This window comes from Pocillopora damicornis, chromosome 3, assembly GCF_964200805.1.
Source record: "Pocillopora damicornis chromosome 3, jaPocDami1.2, whole genome shotgun sequence".
NCBI classification, from domain to species: Eukaryota; Metazoa; Cnidaria; class Anthozoa; order Scleractinia; family Pocilloporidae; genus Pocillopora; species Pocillopora damicornis.
Genome location: NC_142672.1, coordinates 18178014 through 18180062, shown reverse-complemented (window position 1 = coordinate 18180062; position 2049 = coordinate 18178014). Strand labels below are relative to the sequence as shown.

Genomic DNA, 2049 nt, shown 5'->3' with positions numbered 1-2049 from the left:
GGATGGAAAGAGGTGGTATAGCATGACATAACATAGCACAGCGCCGTAAAACACCGAATAGCATTGGTTATTGTGTCTGCTGCATTTATAATGCACGCAGCCACTTGGATAAGCTGTAAAACGCGCGACCAGCTACTTCATATACGACAAGATTTCGGATTTACTCTTGACGTTTCACTGCGGATTCCATTTGGGGTAATACTTTCCGCCTGTAATACTTTCGGGTGCAAACTTCGTTCATCAGGGGAATAATCTATCCAATCGGATACGAGGAAAGGACAAAGGAAAGAGGTTGTGGCAAACTACCGATTTCCGGGAAGACTCGGAACCAATCAAATCTGAGAAAAGGACAACGTCAAATCCGTCAAACCATGTGCTTTCGAAAAACGTTTGGGTTGCGTCGTATCGTCCTGATTTCGTTCGTCAAGCCAGGGTGTATTATTGCTTGCAAGGTGAGTGATCTTTTCGATTTTCATATTTGTAATGGATTTCTTAAAAGGTGTTTTCTCATTTTGCCACAGCATTCGCACTGGGTGTCATTCCGGCCGAGTGAAAGGTTTTGAAAGATGCTTTGAATTTGTAAATAGACTGAAGCTTTCTCGGCGCCAACACGGTCACCGCCCGGCCATTTTGCAAGTGCTCAGGATGCAAAATAAGCTTTATGAGCCCCATTTGGGGAATGCAAAGTCCCTTCGGGTAACAACTGAGCCCCATTTGGGGAATGAAAAGCCTGTTCAGGGAATTATTAAGCCTCACTTGGGCATTACAAAGCCCAATGTGGGATATAATATGCCCTGTTTACATAATGGATTTGGCAGAAGATACATGTATTTCACTACACACGTGAAAACATCTATCACTAGACAAACACGTGCGAAAGCTGTAGCGATTTTATACAGAGGAGAGAAACCTAGAACTAGTATTCTTCATGATAATTACTATCTAAGCATCGCTATGAACAGATCTTTGCATACAGTTGTAAGGTTCGATGTGGGAGTTTCCATTGTTGGCATAGCGCCATCATTCAGAGAATTCCATGAACACTCCCCGCTGAAACATTCCAAGTCAGTCAAAGAAGTGAAACGACAAAGAGACCGAGAACCGTCTAGGATTCCGGTAAAAAAGATAATAAATACTATGAAAAAGAGAAAAGTCAGATGCAAGCTTAAGTTCATTCTTAAGAAGTACACCCCTAAATCTTCACGATTATACAGCTTCACGACTGACTTTAAATTATGGTATGTAAGGTATTTACACAGATGCAACTGTTATTTTACTCATTTTGCCACTTTTAATAGACTGACAACAAAGAAGCTGTCACAAAAAAGAAAGCAAACTAGTTGCTGTTGTTCACATAAAATTGAAAACTTAACTTACGTCACCAAAAGATATTCCGTATCAAGAATAAACCTTTTGAGGTCGGGTGATGTTGAATTAAATCCAGGCCCAGATCAAAATGTGGACAACCAGACCAGACTGTCAGTAGACTCCACAACATTGCTTAACTTTCGATTAGGACAGTTAGGATTGAGAGCTCTTGATGTGGGTGGTGCAGGCGACTGCTTTTTTAGGGCAGTATCACATCAGTTGTATGGTAATCCCAATAGTCACTTTCGCATCAGACAAGCTGCTGTTCACTATCTTAGGCATAACCCTGAACGTTTCATTGAAAGTAATACTCAGAATTCATGGAATGGTTACTTAACAATTATGTCAATGCAAGGAACGTGGTGTGATGCACTAACTGTACAAGCAGTTGCAGAATCACTAAATATACAAATTTATATTATAGAATCAAATGTAAATTTTGGACAGGTAACTTTGATACAGCCACATCATCCATCACAGCAGCAACCAAGAACAATATTTTTAGGTCATGTCGATGAAATACATTATGTATCAACAGTACCAAATAGCTCTTGCTCAGGAAATGAGCACTGTAACAATAAGTATTATAATATCAATAATTTCACCAAGCAAAATGTTCTTTCTGAACAAGTACAAAATAGTAGTTGAAAAAGAAAATACAATTCTGATCTGAAGCATATT

The 2049-nt window shown here is 39.5% G+C and overlaps 1 protein-coding gene across 1 annotated transcript; it reads left to right on the top strand.

Annotated features, from left to right (window-relative positions):
• Positions 1 to 449: 449 nt before the first annotated feature.
• On the top strand, positions 450 to 1785 carry LOC149048619 (uncharacterized; the record flags this gene model as incomplete). Its single annotated transcript, XM_089200462.1, has 1 exon — positions 450 to 1785. A coding segment is annotated over exon 1 (1302 nt), but the record flags the coding sequence as incomplete, so codon positions are not given.
• Between the last annotated feature and the right edge of the window lie 264 nt (positions 1786 to 2049).